The 22,936-nt window shown below is 43.3% G+C and overlaps 1 protein-coding gene across 1 annotated transcript in view; it reads left to right on the forward strand.

Annotated features, from left to right (window-relative positions):
* The window catches only part of LOC126298116 (Down syndrome cell adhesion molecule-like protein Dscam2), a 337,586-nt gene that overhangs the window by 123,534 nt on the left and 191,116 nt on the right, over positions 1 to 22,936 (forward strand). Inside the window, exon 4 of the mRNA XM_049989436.1 lies at positions 22,135 to 22,390. Within this exon, the coding sequence (XP_049845393.1) occupies positions 22,135 to 22,390 (256 nt within the window). The remainder of the gene's footprint in view (positions 1 to 22,134; positions 22,391 to 22,936) is intronic.

Raw genomic sequence — 22,936 nt, forward strand, 5'->3', positions numbered from 1 at the left:
GCTTCCTATAAACTGGGGGGCTATTTCCTGTTGGGATCCTATGTTGTGTGATATCTGTTGCTGGCAGTGGACCTTCTGCATTAAATAAATCTTGGAACTCAACTAAAACTGCTTCTATCGTGTCTCTATCCTTTCCTTTCAAATGCTCAATCTTCTAGCGTAATGCGGTTTTATAGGCGTCTGGTTTTTGACCATCAACAATATCTGACCAAATGAAATCTTCTTCTTCTAAAGTACTGACTGTAGCTACTAATATTCCCTTATGCAACTCTTTGTCCTCCACTCCGAAATCGTCAATATGTACCGGGACTTTTCTTTCTCCTTCAACGTCTTGAACCCGTACAACACTTCTTCGTACAAAACAATGTGACACATCTAATTCCTCATTTTCCTCTAATGGCTCTATTAGACGTATTGTATATGTAGGTACCTCGGAGTCAACGGTCATCCAGAAACGTTTTCCTGAACCAGATGGTATCTGATCACGCGAATCAACCTTCAAGGACGTTGCACCCAGTGTAGTTGATTTCGCCTTCCGGTTGGGGAAATCTTGCGGCAGCAGGCCCTTTGCAGCGGTGTCACCCAGCTGAAACACTATTCCGCTAAGTTCTACAGTTTGCTGTCTGAGGTCGATTTTAGCGTGATGTTTATTCAGGAAATCCAGCCCTAGGATCGCGTCGTACCCGTCAGGTACCTTTGTTACCACTTCTACATCTTCTTGAAATTGTACACCGTGAATATAGAAAATCAGTGATGTACATCCTAATGACTTCACTGTACCTCCTCCTACTCCACTCAATCTATACCTTGGAGTGTCATATTTCTCTTCTCCAATACATTCATTACTCACTATTGATACGTTTGCGCCTGTATCCACCAGTATCCTTGCCTCTTTATCCTATATGGTAGCAGATAACCAGCAGTCCGCCTTCACATTAGCCTTAATGGCATGAAATTTTATTGCGGCTCCGAAATTCCCGTTTGAGTTTAACTGATTTCTATTTCCAAAAACTTTCTTAGACCTGCATTCCTTGAATGTGTGACCTATTCTTTGACAGTTAGTGCACTGAGGTTGTCTGCAGTTTTTTGCTATATGTCCCTGTCGATTGCACCTAAAACATCGTACTCCTGCTGAAAATACATTTCGCTTCTCCTTGTATCTGGTGGCAATGTCTATTTCTTCGAAAGCCGTCGCCACAGATACAGCTTCCGCTAATTTTTTAGGAAACTCTGCCCTGACACGACGGGACGTTTCAGGAGGCAACCCACGTAAAAATGTATCCAGAGCTCTATCTTCTGCCTCTTGTAAAATAACTTTATTTGCTTCATCACTAATCGTCAACTGATAGGTGTTAATATTAACTTTTCTAATCCTATCTACAAAGCTTTCTAACGACTCGTTTTGCCTCTGAGTGATAGTGTTTAATTTTTCCCTATAAAATCTAGAGTTGTTCTGTTTCTGAAAACGTTTAAGTAATCCTTTCTTCAGTTCCTCAAATGTTGGAGCATTCCGTAATTCTTCATGGTATAATACGTGTGATTTAGCCTCTCCTATCAATCTTAACTTTGTCATTTGTAAGAGCTGTTCATCTGAACATGATCCTAACTTTGCAACTGCTACTAAATCATCAAAAAAGGCTGTTATGTCCTCGCCAGGTTTACCTGAAAAAGGAGTTACCAAGGCTGCCGCCGAGGAATCTACGGTGGGAGGGATTGAACTGGTTGGCCTAACCTCACAAAACTGTTTAAATAATGCATTATTATCACTTTTAAGCTGCGCTATCTGATTAACTAAGCTCTGAATAGCTTCCTCGGTAGACCGCTTGTGGTGCTGACTCTGACTTTGTACGATTTTGTGTCATCATTTCACAAACTGTTAGTTACACAATCTTACTACACTGAATGAAAAAGATGTTTAAATATTTTCGACAAGCTCTTAAAATCATGAGAGAACATACACTTCTAAATACAGAAAATATTACGACTGCTATGCAAACCTCTCTCCTTTCACACATTAAACAACACTAACTGTGGACCTTTAGTGACTGTCATTCACACCTCATATTGAGCCAAGGGTTTTTTTTCTCTGACACCAAATATCCCACTTCTGACACCAAATGTAACAGTTGTTTGCTTTCTTCAGAAAACGTCATGGAAGCAATGTAACAGTTCTGGTACTAATTGTAGCACTTCTGCTACTAAATGTAACTGGGTTTTCTCTTTTGATGCTAGTCAATTGTCAGGATGAGCATTACTGCAATGGGCATTTAATTCTAAAGCATTGTGTCAGGGTGAAAATCCTAAATTAATTAATTTTTCTTTCTTAACAACATGTGGTTTCTTCCTTGGCTCGGGTATGAGGTAGAATGAAACAGAATTTTTACATAAGATAACTTTTATTGCAAGTTTCGTACAAGTGTTTTCTTATTCGATGTTCTGGCTCGGAGAACAGCAGCTGTGTCGTTTGCGTAGCCTTCTGCTGCGGCGGCGGCGGCGTCGTCTGATTACGCGTGGCAGTGTATATCTCGTGTCGCCGTCTCGCCCAGCTGACTGGAGACGCGCAGCGCGAGGTGGCCCGTTTAATTATTCCGAGCAAAGTCGTGCATCGGATGGTGATACCTTGGATGTAGCGTCCCAGTGTTTCTCTTCTCTAAGCGGCCGCGTGTGTTGTGCGTCGGCCAGCGGAGCGGCGCGGCGGGGGAAGGCCAGTGTCCCGGACTCGAACGACGGACTTCCACTTGCCAGTCTTCGGCTGTCAGATCTTCATCCCAGCTCACAGGTGACTGCTGATGTGAGGCTGTCTCCTTCCCGTCCTCACGAGTCACCCGGGTTCGTAAAAATCAGACTTCAAATATCTTTTAACTTCTGGCGCCGATGCTGCTGCTTGCTATTCCATTACAGCGGAAGACTTGGTGCGTCTGTGTATGATGTAGTCTCTTCTTGCATGACGGTCTTCAGCACCGAAACTGACTGAAAACTACTGCTACTCTTCTCTTCTTCCTTCGTCTCTCGTCTCTTCGTCTGTCTGGCCCACTGCGTCTCGCGTATTTATTCACTTCAGTTTTCTGGAGGTGAACGCCTTCACGGTCATTGCCTCGTCTGTCATTGGATCTTGGAATGTAGGCGAGGGCCTTTGCTCACATGGGACAACTGAGAAACACGTGAGCCGGTCGGGCGATGCCCTGACGGCTGAATCGAAAGCGTCCGCTTATGTGGAACTTGCTGACTTCACGATCATTGTCTCTTCTGCTTTGCTTTTCAGCCCACTGTTTCATTTATATTCTAATTTCTACTTCACTTTGATTTCACTAATTTATTTACTTAACACTATCTTACCCCTAGTGAGATAAGCCTCTACATCCTTACATTTGTCCTCTAGTCATCCCTGCTTAGCCATTTCGCACTTCCTCTCGATCTCATTTTTGAGACGTCTGTATTCCTTTTTGTCTGCTTCATTTACTGCATTTTTATATTTTCTCCTTTCATCAGTTAAATTCAATATATCTTCTGTTACCCAGGGATTTCTACTAGCCCTCGTCTTTTTACCTACTTGATCCTCTTTTATGATTCTTGAACCAAGTGTTAGCTATGATTAAGTTGTGCTCTGTGCAAAATTTTACCAGGCGGCTTCCTCTTTCATTTCTTTGCCCCAGTCCATATTCACCTACTACGTTTCCTTCTCTCCCTTTTCCTACTACCGAATTCCAGTCACCCATGACTATTAAATTTTCGTCACCCTTCACTATCTGAATAATTTCTTTTATTTGATCATACATTTCTTCAATTTCTTCGTCATCTGCAGAGCTAGTTGGCATATAAACTTGTACTACTGTAGTAGGTGTGGGCTTCGTATCTATCTTGGCCACAATAATGCGTTCACTATGCTGTTTGTAGTAGCTTACCCGCATTCCTATTTTCCTATTCATTATTAAACCTACTCCTGCATTACCCCTATTTGATTTTGTGTTTATAATCCTGTAGTCACCTGACCAGAAGTCTTGTTCCTCCTGCCACCGAACTTCACTAATTCCCATTGTATCTAACTTTAACATATCCATTTCCCTTTTTAAATTTTCTAACCTACATGCCCGATTAAGGGATCTGACATTCCACGCTCCGATCAGTAGAACGCCAGTTTTCTCCCTCCTGATAACGACATCCTCTTGAGTAGTCCCCGCCCGGAGATCCGAATGGGGGACTATTTTACCTCCGGAATGTTTTACCCAAGAGGACGCCATCATCATTTAATCATACAGTGAAGCTGCATGCCCTCGGGAAAAATTACGGCCGTAGTTTCCCCTTGCTTTCAGCCGTTCGCAGTACCAGCACAGCAAGGCCGTTTTGGTTATTGTTACAAGGCCAGATCAGTCAATCATCCAGACTGTTGCCCCTGCAACTACTGAAAGGGCTACTGCCCCTCTTCAGGAACCACACGTTTGTCTGGCCTCTCAACAGATACCCCTGCGTTGTGGTTGCACCTACTGTACGGCTATCTGTATCGCTGAGGCACGCAAGCCTCCCTACCAACGGCAAGGTCCATGGTTCATGGGGGGAGGCGATAACATACAAAAAACAAAAAATGTATGTGTTGAAAAACATCACTGTAAGAGAGGAGGGAAACAAACGCGTTTCTAGGTATCCCAGGGTGTTAAGAGCGTGCATACATTCTAGCAACTATAGAAAGGTTTCATGCAGTGCTATAAGAAGCAGTATCTCTCAAAATCCTTTTAGGAACAGCTGCACAGAGTATCATAGTGGCATCGTCTGGGCAAGGAAATTATTATCGCTACTCACGTGGTAGAAGTGTGACAGATGCATATACCTTACCTAACTTTAGAGAAACTCTGTATAATTTAGGACAGTGTAAGAACTCTTCCACAATAGAACTAAGCGGTGTCAGAGGATCTAGATACACTATGTGATCAAAAGTATCCGAACACAGCATAAAACAACGTTTTTCATATTGGGTGCATTGTGCTGCCACCTGCTACCAAGTACTCCATATCAGCGATCTCAGTAGTCATTAGACATCATGAGAGGGCAGAACGTGGCGCTCCGCGGAACTCACGGACTTCGAACGTGGTCAGCTGACTGGGTGTCGCTTGTGTCATACGTCTGTATGCGAGATTTCCAAACTCCTAGACATCCCTAGGTCCACTGTTTCTGATGTGATAGTGAAACGGAAGCGTGAAGGGAGACGTACAGCACAAAAGCGTAAAGGCCACCCTCGTCTGCTGACTGACAGAGACCGCCGACAATTGAAGAGGGTCGTAACCTCTCCAGACCACCACACAGGAATTCCAAACCGCATCTCGAGCCACTGCAAGTACTATAACAATTAGGCGGGGTGTCAAAAAACTTGGATTTCAAGGTCGAGCGGCTGCTCATAAGCTACATACCACGCTGGTAAATGCTCGCTTGATGTAAGGAGCGATTGACAGGGGAAAAATATTGTGTGGAGTGACGAATCATGGTGCACAATGTGGCGATCTGACGGTAGGGTGTGGGTATGGCGAATGCCCGGTGAACGTCATCTTCCAACGTGTGTAGTGCCAACAGTAAAATTCTGAGGCGGTGGTGTTATGATGTGGTCTTGTTTTTTATGGAGGGTGCTTGCACCCCTTGTTGTTTTGAGTGTCACTATCATAGCACAGACCTTAATTGATGTTTCAAGCACCTTCTTGCTTCCCACTGTTGAAGAGCGATTTGGGGATGGCGATTGCATCTTTCAATACGATTGTGTACCTCATCATAATGCACGGCCTGTGGCGGAGTGGTTACACGAAAATAACATCCCTGTAATGGACTGGCCAGCACAGAGTCCTGACCTGAATCTTATAGAACACCTTTGCGATGTTTTGGAACGCCGACATCGTGCCAGGCCTCACCGACCGACATCGATACCACTCCTTAGTGCAGCACTCCGTGAAGAATGGGCTGCCATTCCTCAAGAAACCTTCCAGCAACTGATTGCACGTATGCTTGCAAGAGTTTAAGGAGTCATGAAGGCTAAGTGTGGGCCAACACCAAGCTGAATTCCAGCTTCAGAGATGGAGGGCATGACGAACTTATAAGTCATTTTCAGTCAGGTGTCCGGATACTTTTGACCACCTAGTGTACCATGTGCATTTCGACTGCTGGCACAACCCAAAATTATGTCCACCAGCAGGTGTCCTAATTCTTTTACATTACACAGTGAACTATAAGCAAATAAACAGGGAGCAAGTTCACCAGTATTTTGTTTTTAATGTTCGTGCTACTACATATCGTTTGAACGGATATCGCACTAGACTATTTAGGGGCTGTTCTATTGAATGGTTATGTGAAATGCAGCTTTAAAATCCATATTATTCATAACAGAAAAGAAACCAATGCTTTCTGTCGACACTCAATGTTGCATAAAAGAGGTGATGTGAGGGTTGATTATAACTACATTCTGGAAAAACGAAATTGCGAATATCTGCCTAAACACAAAAGACAATGCACCTGACGACTCTTAGAAGGGATACCGCATATCTCTTATAGCTACGATAGGGGTAACATTATCCAACTTAAACAAGGTAAAGTGCATATCTCGTCATCGAACATGTAGTTAGTTTCTTAACAAAAACGTAAAGCGTGCGGCCGACCAGCTTTGAGGGCTGTCTGGGTGGACTAATATCCTGTTCTATGGACGACAGCTGCCGGTAATGTGTCAACATGCCTCCTAGTTCTGCCCATGGCTGTCGCTCTCCCGCTCCTTCATGTGAGGTGACCATAGAATGACCGGTCAGAGTGTATTGGTGAGGCGGTGTGTGCCTTCAAGCATGCGGCATCAGGCGATCATTTACCCACTCGGCCCTAGGTCTCAAACAGTGTCTAAGGGTGGAGTGTTACTAGCACTGATCACTTGATCACACTGCCCCCAGGTGATGGTTTGGCACATGTTCAGCTAATGGACCAGAGAGAGTAGCGATGTTTAAACATACTTAAAAACGCGATCTATACCTTCCACATTTCTTACCTTATTCTACGTCCAAATGGCAGCGGCATTTATTTCAGAGCCGGCCGTTGTGGCCGAGCGGTTCTAGGCGCTTCAGTCGCATGTTCGAACCCTGCCTCGGGCATGGATGTGTGTGATGTCCTTAGGTTAGTTAAGTTTAAGTAGTTCTAAGTTCTAGGGGACTGATGACCTCAGATGTTAAGTCCCATAGTGTTCAGAGCCATTTGAACCATTTTTCATTTCAGAACCTTACAAGCCTCATACAGCATAAACGTAACTCATATGAACTACTTAGGTTGCATCAGAGGGCTTCCCGTCACTTTAAACTTATGGTAAATCGATTTTTTTAGTTCTCGCCATTTTTACTCGTGAGTCATAGTGTTGGACTTACCATGGGTAGCGGGCCTTGGAAACATTTGGCGACCAATTTTGTGTCATAAATGATACAAATTAAGAATGATTAATAGCGCTCAAAGTTGTTTAAAATAGTGAATTAAAAAGTAATTGTTTCAAAAACAAACATTCATAACTTTTATACTTAGTGCTACTTATTTTTGCAGCATGATTTTAATGTAATACTGATATATATGTGTCCTAGATGTCATACAAAGCTTTATTGGCCAACATATTGGAAGCCATTTTTGGAACATAAATTATACTGATTACGTAATGTATAAAAAATGTAGAAATAATAAATTATACTTATAAATTAGATCTTGGATAAACCTGGCAACTGTGTGGGCTGTAATTTACACAGAAAATACGACATGGCTCAGCTCGAGTTTTTAATGTGCCACTGTCATGTAACCCATTCGGCCTATAGAAGATGAGAATAGGTGAATGGTGATGAGGGATGGGGTGAACTTGACCTTGACCTTCATCTTGACCTTGGAGGAGGTCTGGCTACATTGTAGGCTGTCTTCAGAGCTACTCTACCCCCCCCCCCCCCCCCCTTACTAAAGACTGGCATTTGAGTGAAAAGCAGACTTTGTCTTCGATCATCCCCATCTCCTCCTAATAGCACATCTCTGGCAAATGTTACCCCCTGTCAATTGTTTCTAATTTAATACGTCTGGCGTAATGAATTATATCACACATAAGTGGGCCTTGGCGGTTCAGACCACGGCAATCAGCAAGCATTATGAGTCTCCCCTAGAGCTCCTGTTGTGTAGGCTAGGGAAAACAGACTCATATCCTAGTGTTGTAGATAAATGGGAAACCTCATGGTGCTTGGGGAACTCCAGAAGTTGCATACTCTTGCGTTGGTAATAGACAAATTCGTGTTTCAACTGTGCTTCCATTTATTGGGCAATACTGAAGAGATTTTAAACCCTATTTAAATACCTAATCAGTTAATTACATCTACGTAGATACTCTGCAAACCACGTTTTAGTACCTGGCAGGGAGTTCATCGAGCACCTTCACAATTCTCTATTATTCCAATCTCGTATATCGCGCAGAACAAACGAACACCTATATCTTTCTGTGCGAGCTCTCATTTCCCTTATTTTATTATGGTTATCATTTCTCCCTATGTAGGTCGGCGTCAACAAGATGATTTCGCATTAGGAGGAGAAACTGACTGATTGAAATTTCATGAGAAGATTCCACCCCAAGGGAAAGCGTCTTTGTTTTAATGATGTCTACCCCAAATCCTGTATTATTTCGGTGACACTCTCTCCCCTGTTTGGCGATAATACAAAACGTGCTGTCCTTCTTTGAACTTTTTCAATGTATTCCGTCAGTCCTATCCGGTAAGGGTCCCACACAGTGAAGCAGTATTCTGAAAGAGAACAGACAGATTTGGCTGATATTGTCTCCCAAATCGTTTGTATAGACAAGGAACAGCAAAGGGCCTATAATACTACCTTGGAGAACGCCAGAAATAACTTCTGTTTTACTCAGTGACTTTCCGTCAATTACTGCTAACTGTGACCCGTCCGACAGGAAATCACGAATCCAGTCACATAACTGAGACAATGTTCCACAACCACGCAATTCCACTACAAGCCGCTAATGTGGTAAGTTCTCAAAACCCTTCTGGAAATCTAGAAGTACGCAATCATTTTGAAACCCCTTGTCAACAGCAGCCATGTGCGAGTAAAGAGCTAGTTGTGTTCCACAAGATCGATGCTTTCTAAATCCGTGTTGACTGTGTGTCCATAGACAGTTTTCTTGAAGGTAATTCATAACATTCGAACACGATATATGTTCCAAAATCCTGCTGCATATCGAAGTTAATGATATTGTCTGTAATTTAGTGGATTAATCCTACTACCTTCATTGAATATTGGTGTGACCTGTGCAACTTCCCAGTCTTTGGGTACAGATATTTCGTCGAACGAACGGACGTATGTGATTGATAAATATGGAGCTATTGCATCAATATACTCTGAAAGGAACCTAACTGGTATACAATCTGGATAGGGAGACTTGCATTTTCCAAGTGATTTAAGTTGCTTCAGTACTCAGAGGATATATACTTGTACGTTACTCATGTTGGTAGCTGTTCTTGATTCTAATTCTGTAATATTTATTTCCTCTTCTTTGGTGAATGAATTTAGGAAGTCTCTGTTTAGTAACTCTGCTTTGGCCGCATTTCCTCCTAAAGTGTCTCAATTGCTATCGTGCAGAGAAAGCATTGATTGTGTCTTGTTGCTAGCACACTTCACATATGACCAGAATCTATTTGAATTCCCTGCCAGGATGCGAGACAACGTTTTGTTGTGGAAACTATTGTAAGCATCCCGCATTGAAGTCCGAGATAAATTTCCAGCATCTGTAAAAGGTCGCCAATCTTGAATATTTTACGCCCGTTTAAGTTTGGCCCAACGGTACCGACCGGCCGCCGTCAACAAAAGGATTTCATTAGAGAATTTACAGATAATTAACAAACGTGACGGCACACAAATATATCATCGTAGTTGTTGTTTCGATATTTATTGTTTCAAACAGTCCATTGAAGATCGTTTATGTTCTGCAGACGACAGTATACGCTGTGGGCCCAACTGTCTTCTTTATGACAATGCTTTAACTTTAGATAACATTCCTATTCCTGCATATTTCACAAAAACAACCAAATACCTGTGTTAGTGTGTACAGCAATATTGCATGGTTGTAGTAAGTAAATAAACAGTTTGAAAGGTACCATTAGACATTACAAAACGTCATAACTACTAGAAACATGTAAAACATTTAATTTTGCAAGTCGAAACCTCAGAAACGTACCTGTTCTGTTACATAAAAGCATTTCAAGGTTAGAACGTAACAGCGTTACTACTACTCAACACCCAGTTGAAATATGTGAGAGATGCTTGTGTTACTGTCATTATGAAAAGGAGTTAGCTGCATGTGTAGTTGATTACTCACAGTTCAAACGAGTCAGCAGTGTCACGCCCTGTGTAGGAAAGCACAACATAAAATTTCGTAAGTTTAGTAACAAATTAAGGCTTGCATACAGTGTATATCAAAAAGAATCTTCCGATTTGGCACGTCTATATTTCTGAAACTTATAAACATATACAATGATTTTTGTTTTTTGATAAACGAGAAACTCAAAAAGATTTTTTTCATACCTTTCCATAGGTGTTCAAAACGCCACGCTTGAGATGCATGGCACATGTCAATGCGGTATTCATACTGTTCCCACACTGCAGCGAGCATGTCTTGAGTTGCAGCTTCCACAGCTGCTATTATGCGATATCTCAGTTCATTCATTGTTGGTGGTAACGGAGGCCCACAACCAGAGTCTTTTATAAACCACCACAAGAAATAATCACATACAGTCAGGTCCAGTGAACTTGGAGGCCATTAATGTAAGGCTGAATCATTTGGTCCAGTGCTACCGAACCATCGTTCATTAATCCTTTGATTTAAAAATTCCTGCACATCCAGATGTCAGTGTGATGGAGCCCCATCCTTTTGGTAAATAAATTCCTTTGAATCAGTCTCCAACTGTGGGAAAAGAGAGTTCTCAAGCACATCGAAATATGTGCTTCCTGTAACAGCGTTCTCTGCTAAGAAAATGGATAATACACGTATTCCCGTGAAACTGCACAAAACACATTAAATTCTGTGGAGTCCCTCTCATGTACAATTTCATGAGGTTGTTCCGTACCCCATATTCTCACATTATGACGGTTCACCTTTCCATTTAAATGGAATGTTGCATCATCACTAAACACTAAGCGTGGAAGAAAACTGTTATCCTCAATCTTGCGAAGAACGAAAAGTCCAGAACTCCACCCGTTGTTGTTATTCACCTTCACGAAGAGGTTGCAGTAGCTGAATTTTGTATGGTTCCATGTGCAAACGTCGACACAAACACACACCAGACCGACATCGGGGGCATATCGAGCTGTCGAGCTGCACAGTGAGCGGAATTCTGCGGAGTCCTTGTGAGATTTGACGGATACGTTCGCCCTTTTAAGTCAGACACTCGGTGACGGCCCGGCGCTTTGCTTTTGCACAAACAACCTGTTTCTCGGAACTGCTCTTGCCATCGTCTAACGCTCTGTGCTTTAGGAGGATCCGCACCTTACCTAGTAGGAAAGTCACTCTGAACAGTTATTACTGACACGCACTGTGCAAAACGTAGAACACAAAACGCTCTCTGTTGTCACGACGCCATTTTTGCTAGAACTGAAGTGGACGCACAGTGATGCTAACTAGGGGGAACCATGTAAAACTCGAGAGTTTGCTTTTTTCAATATTGCATTATTCACACACACACACGTCTCAAATAACATAATACCTACGATTTTTCTTAAATCGGATGATTCTTTTTGATACACCCTGTATTCCAATATTGAATTCTTCGTACAACAAATGGTTACTGACAAAATTCTCACAGATTAACTGTATAGTATTGCACTCTAGCTTCAACACAGATGAGTTTGAGTTTTAGCTATACTTACATATCGACTAATGGTTTAGGAAACAGCTGAATCAGAATGCTGGGGGCGCAAAAGAATAAGCATTCACCGCAAAACGAGCAGTTGAATATTATTTACATAGAGTATGTAGCATTTCGAGCAGCATAGATTTGCCACATCAGCTAGGAACACTTCAAGCCAATTACTCTGAAACACAGAGGTCATTGTATTTAGCTGACAGATATGTTGCAGCTGCACGTGAAGAATGTAATTAAAATCACAGATATAATTATACATTTCTAGTAGTTTTTTCCCTTCATGAACCATGGACCTTGCCGCTGGTGGCAAGGCTTACAAGCCTGAGCGATACAGACAGCCGTACCGTAGGTAAAACCACAACGGAGAGCTATCTGTTGAGGGGCCAGACGCATGGTTCCTGAAGAGGGGCAGCAACCTTTACAGTAATTAAAGGGGCAACACTCTGGATGGTTGACTGATCTGGCCTTGTAACATCAACCAAAACAGCCTTGCTGTGTTGTTACTGCGAACGGCTGAAAGCAAGGGGAAACTACAGCCGTAATTTTCCTCCAGGGCATGCAGCTCTACTGTATGGTTATATGACGATGCTATACTCTTGGGTAAAATATTCCGAAGGTAATCTAGTCCCCATTCGGATCTCTGGGTGGGGACCACTCAGGAGGACGTCGCTGTCAAGAGAAATAAAACTGGCGTTCTACAGATCGGGCCTTGGAATGTCAGAACCCTTAATCGGGCAGATACGTTAGAAAACTTAAAAAGGGAAATGGACAGGTTAAAGCTACATATAGTGGACATTAATGAAGTTCGGTGTTGGGAGGAACAGGACTTCTGGTCAGGTGAATACAAAATACAAAATACAAAATCAAATAGGGGTAATGCAGGAATCATTTTAACAATGAGTAAAAAAAAAGGAACGCGGATAAGCTATCATCAACAGCATAGTGAACGCATTATTGTAGCCAAGATAGACACGAAACCCACACCCACCTCAGTAGTACAAGTTTATATGCCAACTAGTTCTGCAGATGAGGAGGAGATTGAGGAAATGTATGATGAGATAATAGAAATTATTCAGATAATTAAGGGAGCTGAAAATTTAAGTCATGGAGGACTGGAATTCGATAGTAGGAAAAGTAAGAGAAGGAAAAGTAGTATGTGAATAAGGACTGGGGAAAAAGAATGAAGAGTAAGCTGCATGGTAGAATTTTGCATAGAGCATAATTTAATCAAAGCTAACACTCGGTTTAAGAGTGATGAGAGAAGGTTGTATACGTGGAAGAGACCTAGAGACACCAAAAGGTTTCAGGTTGATTATATAATAGTTAGACAGAAATTTAGGAACCATATTTTAAATTGTAAGACATTTCGAGCATGAAATGTGGACTCTGACCACAATTTATTGGTTATCAACTACAGATTGAATCAGAAAAAAACTGCAAAAAGCAGGAATTTAAGGAGATGGGACCTGGATAAACTGAATGAACCAGAGGTTGCAGAGGGTTTCAGAAGGAGAATTAGGGAACCATTGGCAAGAACAGGGAAAGGAATACAACAGAAAAAGAATAGGTAGCTTTGAGAGATGGAATAGTGAAGACAACAGAGGATCAAGTAGGTAAAAAGACGACGGCTAGTAGAAATCCTTGAGTAACACAAGAAGTATTGGATTTAATCGATGAAAGGAGAAAATATAAAAATGGAATGAATGAAGTGGGCAAAAAGGGATACGAATGTCTAAAATATGAAACTAACAGGAAGTGCAAAATGTCTAAGAAGGAATGGCTAGAGGACAAATGTTAAGACGTAGAAGCATATGTCACTAGGAGTAAGATACATACTGCCTGCAGGAAAATTAAAGAGACCTTCGGATAAAAATGAACCACATGTACGAATATCAAGATCTCAGATGGGAAACCAGTCCTATGCAAAGAAGAGAAAGCAGAAAGATGGAAGGGGCATATAGAGGGTCTATACAAGGGAGATGTACCCGAGGGCAATGTTATGGAAATGGAAGGGGACGTAGAGGAAGATGAGAAGGGGGATATGATACTGCTTGAATAATTTGACAAAGCAGTGAAAGACAGACTTCAGTCGAAACAAGGCCCGTGAGTAGACAACATTCTGTTAGAGTTACTGATAGCCTTGGGAGAGCCAGCCATGACAAAACTCTTCTCTCTGATGAGCAAGATATATGAGACAGGTGAAATGCCCTCAGACTTCAAGAAGAATATAATAATAACAATCCTAAAGACAGTATCTGCTGACAGGTGTGAAAATTACCGAACCATCAGTTTAATAAGTCACGGTTGCAAAATACTAACACGAATCCTTTACCGAAGAATGGAAAGAACTGGTGATCTCAGAGAAGATGAATTTCGATTCCGGAGGCAATACTAACCCTACGATTTCTCATAAAAAGTAGGTTAAGGAAAGACAAACCTACCTGTATTGCATTTGTACACTTAGAGAAGGCTTTTCAGAATGTTGGCTGGAACACTCTCTTTCGAATTCTCAATGTGGCAGCAGTAAAATACACGGAGCGAAAGGCTATTTACAGTTTTTACAGAAACCAGATGACACTTACAAGAGTCGAGGGGCACGAAAGGGAAGCAGTGGTTGAGAAGGGAGTGAGGTAGGGTTGTAGCCTATCCACGATGTTATTCAATCTGTATACTGAGCTATAAAAACTTTGAGGTTTGCCGATGACATTGTAATTCTGTCAGTGGTCTCATGTCAAAGCGGTAGGTGGATAAAAACTAAATGTGACCAAAATGGTACTGAAACAGAGTATGACAGACTAAAGGCCGAAATACTAAATGTCTTTTTCCAAAGCTGTTTCACAGAGGAAGACTGCACTGTAGTTCCTTCTCTAGATTGTCGCACAGATGACAAAATGGTAGATATCGAAATAGACGACAGAGGGATAGAGAGACAATTAAAATCGCTCAAAAGAGGAAAGTCCGCTGGACCTGATGGGATACTAGTTCGATTTTACACACAGTACGCGAAGGAATTTGGCCGCCTTCTTGCAGCGGTGTACCGTAGGTTTCTAGAAGAGCGTAGCGTTCCAAAGGATTGGAAAAGGGTACAAGTCATCCCCATTTTCAAGAAGGGACGTCGAACAGAAGTGCAGAACTATGGACCTATATCTCTAATGTCGATCAAAAAATGGTTCAAATGGCTCTGAGCACTATGGGACTTAACTTCTTTGGTCATCAGTCCCTGAGAACTTAGAACTACTTAAACCGAACTAACCTAAGGACATCACACACATCCACGCCCATGGCAGGATTCGAACCTGCGACCGTAGCGGTCGCGTGGTTCCAGACTTGTAACACCCCACCCGTCACTTATCTGGTTTGTGGCGTGTGTTCGCTCCAGCTAATTGACTAACAGATCAACAGAGAGTGCAAAACTGCTGCAATATCGGACAACACAAAAAAAACGTAATAAGGCCCTGTGACTCCTGATTGAATTGCGGTGGCAGTGTTGACATTAATTGATTCACAATTGATCACTATTAATTAAAAAGGGGTGCACATTGATGTGATATTCAGCTATTGAACACCAGATGCAAATGTCGAACATAAAATTAATTAAGAAAGTGACTTGGGATTTCAACTACTTGATTGAAACTAGATTCAGTCGATTAGCACAAATTTATTTTAACTCCCGACCTTCTATCATTACATTACAAGTCTTTCCTATCAGGCAATGGCATAAATTGCATTTACGTGGAGTAAAGCGTGATAACTCAAAAATAATTCCTATCGACTGACCCAGGCATAATGTGAAGTGCAAGAAGAAGTCTACAATACACGGCCCATGAAACCCTCGTGGAAAATATGCCGACGTGAGCTAACAAATTAAGCAGTGGCCAGAGCGGGTGCAATATCACCAAATACAGCATGGCTGAGCGTCTTTGTCGTGTGGACGTCGGCCAACCTCATGGTGCTGCAAGGCTGCGGTCTTCTGTTCACTCGTAGCTATCTTGCTCAGTACATAGCTGAACCTAAACTTCCTATCTCCGAGCTGAATCGTTCCATTTGCTAAGTCCTAAACTGCAGAGATGCTCACTCTTTCTCAGGCAAGCTGAGCAAAGAACGCCACGACCGCACTCTAGTCAAGCTGGGAATGGAAGACCCTTACGGAGACTTCTCTCAGTCCGCTCTTCGACTTGGTTTCCTCTCCAGCAAAATCACTTACGCCAATTGCAGCGCAATTCGCGTTAATTATGCATCGCTTCCCACTGCCGACCAGTGCCTGCTCTGGGAAGTGAACAAATTTCCACAAAATTTCCCTTCCTCTCAACTTCTGCTATTTAACTCCTCCCTGGCCACCCATCAAGGTAAGCGTCTGCGCAAACATCAATTTTTCCAGAATTCTGACTCCCAGGAGAGTACTTCAAATTCCTTGGTCCTACATTCCCATCGGTGGCCATCATATTTCATTCTGTCGGTCTCCACCTGATTTACTTCAGGCTCTGCGGACCGTGAATTCAGCGTGAAGTTGCTATAGTCACGAATACACATATTTTGACCTCTGTTGACCACTCCTCCGTAGCTTTGCATGGCTTTCTTGCATGTTTCACCGCAAATGGGACGACGGACATTTATCAACAGGCGTACAAGTTCTCCGTCTGCTTCCCAGTACACCAGCATGGGGTCAACCACTGACTCACTGTCACTCATCTTAAGGCAGCTGGAGGCTGCGCCCCATTACCACTTTCTTAGAGCTTGAGCTGCCCTAAACTGCCTATTGTCACTTCCCTTCGCCGCTCCCCCGCCGGCCTGCCACGGTCACTCTATATACTTCCTTGGGATAAACTAGCCTCCAGTAAATCAACGTGCTTCCACAAAGTTTTTCATGTCATGAGAATTACTTTAAAACCATCACCCGACATTAATTATTCCAATACGTCCATACTATACCCTCTATAAGATGCATTGTGCCTTGTCAGTCATTTTTGTTCAGCCCTACTGTTCGCTCAACGTGAGTTAGGTGATCTTTAATGACTTCATGTAAGGGGCATAGTTCTTGCCATCTTACAGACTGTAATGCCTAGAACTGCTCGGCCACTCCGGCCTGCAGTTCCCCCTCAGTCGTTTAATGAACAAAGTAAGAGCATATGGACAATCAGACCAATTGTGTGATTGGATGAAGAGTTCCTAAATAACAGAACGTAGCATGTCAATGGAGAGCATTTCAATGGAGAGAAGTCTTCCGAAGTAAGGGGAGTGTCGTAAGACCATTGCTATTCACAATATACATAAATGAGCTTGTGGATAACATTGGAAGTCCACTGAGGCTTTCTGCGGATGATTCTGTGGTATATCGAGAGGTTGTAACAATGGAAAATTATACTGAAATGCAAGAGGATCTGCAACGAATTTACTCATGGTGCAGGGAATGCCAATTGAATCTCAATGTAGACAAGTGTAATGTGCTGCGAATACATAGAAAGAAAGATCCTTTATCATTTATATACAATATAGCAGGTCAGCAACTGGAAACAGTTAATGCCATAAATTATCTGGGAGTAGGCATTAGGAGTGATTTAAAATGGAATGATTATATAAAGTTGATCGTTGGTAAAGCAGATGCCAGACTGAGATTCATTGGAAGGAAATGCAATCCGAAAACAAAGGAAGTAGGTTACAGTACACTCGTTCGCCCACTGCTTGAATATTGCTCACCAGTGTGGGATCCGTACCAGATAGGGTTGTTATATGGAATAGAGAAGGAGCAGCACGCTCCGTTACAGTAATCGTGAAAGCGTTCCGGAGATGATAGATAAACTCCACTGGAAGACTCTGCAGGAGAGACGCTCAGTAGCTGGGTACGGGCTTTTGTTGAAGTTTCAAGAACATACCTTCAACGAGGAGTCAAGTAGTATATTACTCCCTCCTACGTATATCTCGCGAAGAGACCATGAGGATGAAAACAGAGAGATTAGAGCCCACACAGAGTCATACCGACAATCTTTCTTTCCATGAACAATACGAGACTGGAATAGAAGCGAGAACCGATAGAAGTACTCAAAGTACCCTCTGCCACACACCGTCAGGTGGCTTGTGGAGTATGGATGTAGATGTAGACATAGAACAATTACAAGTAGTCTAGTGTGGTGTCAGAGGCAGTGCTGTTACAAATGACCAATTTGTGTTCAGTTACGAAAATATATTGTTCAGTCTTATTTGACAGATCTTGATGCAAATAGTTGCTACAACTGGACAATAATGCAATACGTATCACGACTGATTTCTGCATGGCTATCAGCATAAATGATACAGAGTTTTAATGAAGTGAGTGTACCAGATGAGTCTGACACAGAATTTATCTTAGGGGTAGAACTTGAGTAGCTATAAAATATTCATGAATTTCACTGCAGCCTGCTATTAAGTCTGGAGAAAATTACCACCATCTAGTCCCAACAAGCTAGGACTTTGAAAGAAACTAATTTTCATTTTATATAATGAAATTTTTTTATTCACTACAAGACTTTAAGATAGTGTCTCAACAATAATCTTAGTCCAAGAGAAATTCACAGAATATTAATATTCCATAAAGCTCCCTGGATGATGTTACATATCGATATTACTGTTGCTTAAAGCAAAGAAATTATGTTAAGAACTCGACTGTATGTTATTAGATTCATGTAACATGAATCTTAGGCTATAAAGCATTGAAAACTAGCGTTCCTGACCAAAAAAAAATAAGTTATTCATTTTTGAGGGTGAAATGGGTCATGTTAGTTTGGGTAAACTTTTGGTTGCTGATATAAGAAGACAGGGAAAGTCAGCAGATAGATAATGCACTAAGTGTCGACTGGAGGTGATATAAAGTTGTTTTATGTGTAACAATATATTGTAGATTATAGGTACAATGATCAGTACTTGTATTATGATAATTTAAATGTAGGAATAACAGAAATTCTGTGATGGAAATGTAAGATATTGCATGTACAGGCAGCAAAGATGCCATGACTGTAACACGTTATTGCAAAAATTTACACAGCATACTGATTTTAAATTGTGGCAGCACTACCGGTTTGGATAGGAAAAGTCAGTTTTGGTGCGATATTTCTAAGCGCGCAAGTTACAGCCAGGTGTGGGCCTGTTTGCAGTGAGTTCGCTCACCTGCGGTTCCGAAGTAGAATGGAGGCCACAGGGCTGTAGAACCTCTGGAAAGAGTAAACGCAGCGGTTTTCATGCCGCAATTTACAGGCAGAAGGGGCCCACTGGCCTACCTAGGTCTTATGAGTACGTGACTTGGAGCAGCACATTAGCAAATCAGAGGTGCACAGCCACGTATAAATAGGTGCCGGTTTTCTATCAAGGCATTCAAGTGTGGCAGCTCTCTTGGACGGCGGGGCGTGTCACACCACCGGCTACACATAGCAGCAGATGGGGTGCCAGCATTCCAGTCCCCAGCGGGTCGCTGGTTCGACCCTCTGAGGCCGATGCTGGGTTCGTAGCCAGACAGTGATGGGCCACTCCACGGCTCGCTACCACGGGCATTCGTCTTGGCTCCCAACATGCACCGGAGACATCCAAGGCGAGGGCCGCAGATTCAGACGCTGGATCGTGGCCGCTCGTTGTCGCCGCGTTCTTAGCCACACTGGCCACAGTGTTCTACGGGTCTCGTTGCAGCGGGGTTGCAGCGGGCGGCGCTGAGGTGGTAGAGTTGGTTGCGCGCCCATCCTCACGACGTGGCAACTCCGCTGCTGTACAAGGCCAACACACAGCAGTGCGTCCGTGGGTCACTGAGGCAGCCATTACAGGCCAAGCCGTTTCGCAGACAATGAAGTGGCGTCCTCAGCATTGTAAGACCCAGTGACACAGACCGTGAAGAACAGGGGCACTGTAGTTGGAAACAATATGTCACTTGGAAAGCTCGGACGAGTCTTAATACGGTGCCTTCTGCCCCTTCCCGCTACATTTGGTGTTGCTGTTACATTCGGTGACAGAAGTTGCTACTACAAAATGAAGCATAAACTGACACTGCATTCCGCAAAGGTATTAAAGAGCCATTTGTTTGAAATTCCATTATTTCCCCACTTTGCGGCACAGAAGTGTGATATTTGACTCAAAGGTCCCCACAACCTTCCTCTGTAATGGTGCTCGAGCGTGGCATCCTGCTATGTCGGGCTTGGTGATTCAGCAAACAGCAAGGTGTTGACACATGGGAAGAAAAGGCCAAGACGCGGTAGTTCATGTGAGGTATAAGATGGGTTAATGGTGTCACACTGGGGGAAAATTTCACCACATTTCTTCCCACTGCCACCGTGGACGTATCACACAATCTGAAGGCCGTCACCCGGGCCCCCTTACCCACACTTCACATCTCACTCTTTATCTTGATGCCTCTGAGATGGTAGTCGAAATCGCAATATTCAGCGTTGAAATTACTTATTTTCTAATGAGTGGCAGAGGAAAACATTTCAGACACATCACCGCTCAGAACTAACATTAAAAGACCTTAGGAGAAGACGTAAAGGACGTCCCAACTGATGGCTATTCTAAAACATTCGACGAAATTTGAACATGATCCGAAGCAGTTAAAAGTATTCAGGCTTTTCCAACGTCCTTTTTCAGGTCCCTCCTTTGGCATAATCATGGGGGGAGTGGGTGCTACATTGACATGTGCATGCGTAAAACGGCAAAGGATCTTTCTAAGTCCTCTCCCCCCCCCTCCCCCACGAGTTCAGCAACACTCTCGGTGCCACCCGCGCACTTTTGTTGACAACTTATCTGTACAGAGACGTCGTGCGGTAGCGTTCTCGCTTCCCGCGCCCGGGTTCCCGGGTTTGATTCCCGGCGAGGTCAGGGATTTTCTCTGCCTCGTGATGACTGGGTGTTCTGCGATGTCCTTAGGTTAGTTAGGTTTAAGTAGTTCTAAGTTCTAGGGGACTGATGATCATAGATGTTAAGTCCCATAGTGCTCAGAGCCATTTGAACCATTTTGTACAGAGACAACCCCTGACTGATTCCTAGACGCCTGTGGAAGGCAATCCCTTAACACCCTTCAGGTGAGTAGCTCTACACTGTCGCTGTAGCACCTACTTTCAGGCATGCAGAAATTGAGGGGTGTCAAAGGAGCGACCCGCCCTCAAGTGGCTGGGAATCAGTAAAGGCTTGTGTCTGCACAGGTACATTTTTAAAGTGGTCAGTACTTTACATTGCATTACATTTGTTCAGGCTGCACCGATTGTTTTGCCGGCGTCTTCGAGGGATGCTTTAGCGTTTTATTCACGCATGTGTCAATGTTGCAAATGGTTCAAATGGCTCTGAGCACTATGGGACTCAACATCTTAGGTCATAAGTCCCCTAGAACTTAGAACTACTTAAACCTAACTAACCTAAGGACATCACACACACCCATGCCCGAGGCAGGACTCGAACCTGCGACAGTAGCAGCCCTGCGGTTCCGGACTGCAGAGCCAGAACCGCACGGCCACCGCGGCCGGCCAATGTTGCATCTCCCGTGATCACGCCACAGTTGGGCGCAAAGTAGGAGAGCTGAAAAACCTTAAACACACGAGTATAGTGTAATCAGTCTCTTTAGTGGACTTGTTGCATCTTCTAAGTGTCCTGCCAATGAAACGTAACCTTTGGCTCGCCTTCCCCACAATATTATCTATGTGGTCTTTCCAACTGTAGTTGTTCGTAATTTTTACACCCAGGTACTTAGTTGAATTCACAGCCTTGAGAATTGTACTATTTATCGAGTAATTGAATTCCAACGGATTTCTTTTGGAACTCATGTGGATCACCTTACACTTTCCGTTATTTAGCGTCAACTGCCACCTGCCACACCATACAGCAATCTTTTCTAACTCGCTTTGCAACTGATACTGGGCTTCGATGACCTTACTAGACGGTAAATATTATAGTAAGTGTTCCTTTCCTAATCTAATTCCTTCAGCATTACCTGATTTAATTAGAATACTTTCCGTTATCCTTGTTTTGCTTTTGTTGATGTTCATCTTACATTCTCCTTTCAAGACAGTGCCCATTCTGTTCAACTGCTCTTCTAAGTCCTTTGCTGTCTCTGACAGAATTGCAGTGTTATCGACAAACCACAAAGCTTTTTATTTCGATTTCACTAATAAAGAGGATTAAACTTTCCCCTACCAGTCTGACAAATTCCTACTCGGTTGTGTAAGGTAATTTTTCTTTCCGTTTATTACACCTCGAAGCAGTTTAGCTGTAGAGGTACAGGTTTGCCGTTTGTGCACAGGTGACGATGCAGGCAGGCAGTGCGTCTGCGAAGAGCCGCTTGTCGGTGTCGGGCGCGCGGCCAGAGGACGGCGGGCTGTACGAGTGCGTGGCCAGCAACGCGGTGGGCACTGCCCGCCACAGCGCGCCGCTGCGCGTGCTGGGCCCGCCCCGCGTGCGGCCCATGCAGGATCGCCGCGTCGTCGCGAGGGCCGACGCCGTCTTCCACTGCCGCGTTACCGGATACCCCATCAGCGAGATACGCTGGGAGCGCGAAGGTGAGCCTGCTTTCACACTACCGTTTTGGCTGTGCAGTTCATCCCCACTTCCTCCTCACTTCCTTCATTTAATAAATAAAACGTTAGTTCTTACGCATCGGTAACGTAGCCATGCTGATAAATCATAACAGGGGTAAGCAACTACTGCTACCCCAGGCTGATCTGTGTTTCCTGTTGTACATTTGGTCTTTACTATATTGCCGTTAAGAATCACGATTCAATGTCCCTTCGGACATTCATGCATGTCCAAAGGAACTTTGCATCGTATTTCTGAGCGTATTTATCCGCGAAAGCGACCTGTAGTTAATATGTCACTCTTGTACAGGAATATACGTAAAGGATGTATGAGAACAGGTTTTAGACACCTGGTTGACGACATACGGAAGTTTGCGTGTGGTCTTTAAGTTGTGTTCGGATAACCTAATCATAAGGAGACCGCTCGCGACAAACGGGAAATCCGAGTTTGAGTCTCAGTCCGGCACAAATTTTGATTGTCCTCATTCCGTCATTCCTTGTCCATATTCGCAAATCGTGAATACATTTCAT

This window comes from Schistocerca gregaria, chromosome X (assembly GCF_023897955.1).
Source record: "Schistocerca gregaria isolate iqSchGreg1 chromosome X, iqSchGreg1.2, whole genome shotgun sequence".
Classification (NCBI taxonomy): Eukaryota; Metazoa; Arthropoda; class Insecta; order Orthoptera; family Acrididae; genus Schistocerca; species Schistocerca gregaria.